Consider the following 3,087-nt stretch of genomic DNA (forward strand, 5'->3'; position numbering starts at 1 on the left):
TACCTTTCAAAGATGTATGCTAGGTATGTTTTCATATTTGGTTGAGAATAATATTGAGGTATTCATGGATGATTTTTCTTTTTTCATGGTAATTCTTTTGATACATGCTTAAAAAGCCTCAATATTGTATTAGGAAAGTGTATACAGACCAATTTGGTGCTCAATTGGGAGAAATGTCATTTCATGGTAAAAGAAGGAATTGTTTTAGGCCATAAGATATATGAACGAGGAATTGAAGTAGATCCAACCAAGGTAGAGGTAATTTCCAAGCTTCCTCCACCTATTAATGTTAAAGGAGTACAAAGCTTTCTAGGCCATGTTGGATTCTATAGGAGATTTATACAGGATTTTTCAAATATTGTTAAACCCTTGAGCAATTTGTTGGTCAAGGATATTAAATTGAAATTTGATCAAGTGTGCTTAGAAGCTTTCTGAGTTGCTTAAGCACAAGTTCACCTCAACTCCAATTATCACACAACAAGAACGAAATTTTAATTTTGAGATGATGTGTGATGCTAATGACTATGTTGTTGTAGTTGTGTTGCAACAAATATAAGAGAACAAATTTCATGTTATACATTATGCAAGCAAGGTTCTAAATGAAGCTCAAGTCAACTACGCAACCATAAAAAAAAAGATGTTAGCAATTGTCTATGGTTTGGAGAAATTCAAACCTTATGTAATTGTGCCTGAGATTGTGATCTACACAAATAATGCAATAATCAAGTATTTGATGAAGAAATCAAGCTCAAAACCAAGGTTAATTAGATGGATCTTACTTCTACAAGAGTTTGATTTGGTGATAAAAGACAAGTAAGGTAGTAAAAATCATGTGGCTAATCATCTATCTAGGTTGGAAAATGATGAGATAACTAGCATGGAGTTGGAAATTCAAGAGGAGTTCCCTGATAAGAAATTTTTCGTACTTAAGGAAAAACCAGGGTTTGGTGATATAACAAACTATAAAGTTGTTGAAGCCATTCCAAATAAATTCACGTGGCACCATAGGCAAAAGTTGATCATGGTCGCTAACTAGTTTGTCTAGGATAACCCTTACCTATTCAAGATTGGTGCAGGTGTGTTTTTAGAGCTCAAATAAAGGGCATACTTTGGCACTGCCATAATTTACCTTATAGGGGACATTTTAATGGTGACCGACCAAGTACTAAATTGTTACAATAAGAGTTTTATTGGCCTAGCTTATCCAAGGATGCTTATGAGTACTACAAGAGTTGTTACAAGTGTCAAAGGACTGGTAGCATATCTAAAAGGCAGGGATTACCTTTGTAGGGCATAATTGAGGTTAAAATCTTTGAATGTTGGGATATGGACTTTGTTTGTCCTGCCTATGTCACACTCAAATGAATATATTCTTGTTGTGTCCAAATGGGTGGTGGCAATTACTGCCCAAAAGGATGATGTAAGAACAATCACTAAATTCCTCAAAAGAAACATTTTCTGCAAATTTGGTACACCAAGAGTTCTATTAGATGATGGAGTAAGCCATTTCTACAACAAGTAGCTTATGAATGTGCTTGAGCATTACAGTTTCAAGCACAAGGTGGCCACATCTTATCACCCACAGGAAAAATGTCCATACTGAAGTTTCAAATAGAGAACTCAGGAAGATCTTGGAGAAAATAATTCCTAGCTCAAGGAAATATCGGTCTCTAAAATTGGATGACACTTTGTGAGCTTATAGGACAACATTCATGATTTCCATAAGAAGGACTCCATTTCAATTAGTGTATGCGAAAACTTGTAATCTACCAGTGGAGTGAGCACAAGGATTTTTGGGCCTTAAAGACTCTTAACTTTGACTTGAAGGATGGTAGTGTAAAGAGGAAATTTCAAATTCACGAATTGGAGGAACTGAGAATGCAATTTTATGAATCAGCAAGCATTTACAAGAGAAAGATGAAAGCTTATCATGGCAAGAAAATTCTAAAAAGAGAGTTCAAACTTAACCAGTTGGTTATGCTCTTTAACTCCAGACTGAGGCGGTTTCTAGAAAAATTGAAGTCAAAGTGGTTTGGACCATTCATTGTCAAGCCAGTGAAACAACATGGAGCAATTGAAATTGAAGACCAAGAGACCAAACGGAGTTGGCTTGTCAATGGACAAAGGTTGAAGGAGGTCAGGGTGGTGATTTCCCAAGAAACACCACAAAGATAGTGTTGAATGACTCATAATGAATAAAGCGATAAGCTAATGACGTTAAATAAACATAAATAAATTAGCATCATTCATGCATTACATAATTTTTACATATATAATTAATTAGGATGCATTTATGAAAATAAGATGAGAAAATGTGCAAGAATGTTGGAGAAACTGAAAAAAAAATGAAAATGCTTAAAATTTTGAGTAAAAACAGAGTTTGTGGCTTAAGTCCAAAATTGGTGCTGAACCACAACTCACGAGTGTCTTAAGTGACATTTAAAATTTTAAAAGTTTAAAATAGACGTCCTATATAACCACATTCATTTAAAACCCATTTCACTCACATGTTGGACACATCTTAAATATAACAAAAACATTTTCTATATAATATACAATTATTAGCACATCTTTGTTTCTTCGTAATTACGATTAGATAATGTAATGTGTTACCGTTTAGAAATATCCCTTCAACAAATCCAAAAAAAAATTAAATATTATAAATTCAAAGTATCTTAGATAGAATTATTACTTGAAATTAGACTTCAAAAAATGATACACATATATGTTTTTCTAAACATGTAGTCAAGTGTCTTCTTAACAATACCAAACATAAACACCTATAGTCAAGTGTCTTTTATTATATTAATTATATTTCATATGGAGGGATTAAGTGTAATTGATGGTGGTTTTACTTATATCTCATTTAATGTGGTTTCCTTCTACATTAAACTTTGTTTGACTTTTATTTAACCATTCAGTTTGAATATCTTTGCTTAGTCAGTTTTGATAAGATTGGAGTAGAGCTGTGTGTTTTTAAAACTTCTATTTGAGTGATTGGAATAATTAATAGTCTCTTTCTTTGATCAGGTTGAAATTGAAAGGGACAAAAAAATGGTTGGAAAAAAAATAATAATTCGATTTTTG

At 32.8% G+C, this 3,087-nt stretch overlaps 1 protein-coding gene across 1 annotated transcript; it reads left to right on the forward strand.

Moving 5' to 3' along the window:
• The first annotated feature begins 1,749 nt into the window (after positions 1 to 1,749).
• Positions 1,750 to 2,175, forward strand: LOC114175169 (uncharacterized). The gene has a single exon (XM_028059938.1). It carries the CDS (start codon positions 1,750 to 1,752, stop codon positions 2,173 to 2,175), a length of 426 nt encoding a protein of 141 aa, XP_027915739.1.
• Positions 2,176 to 3,087: the final 912 nt, after the last annotated feature.

Source organism: Vigna unguiculata, chromosome 3 (genome assembly GCF_037176805.1).
Source record: "Vigna unguiculata cultivar grain cowpea cultivar isolate G323 ecotype 2 chromosome 3, ASM3717680v1, whole genome shotgun sequence".
Classification (NCBI taxonomy): domain Eukaryota; kingdom Viridiplantae; phylum Streptophyta; class Magnoliopsida; order Fabales; family Fabaceae; genus Vigna; species Vigna unguiculata.

Excerpts from the sequence above, each read along its gene's own strand:
- LOC114175169 (XM_028059938.1), top strand. The coding sequence starts at position 1,750 with ATGCGAAAACTTGTAATCTACCAGTGGAGTGAGCACAAGGATTTTTGG.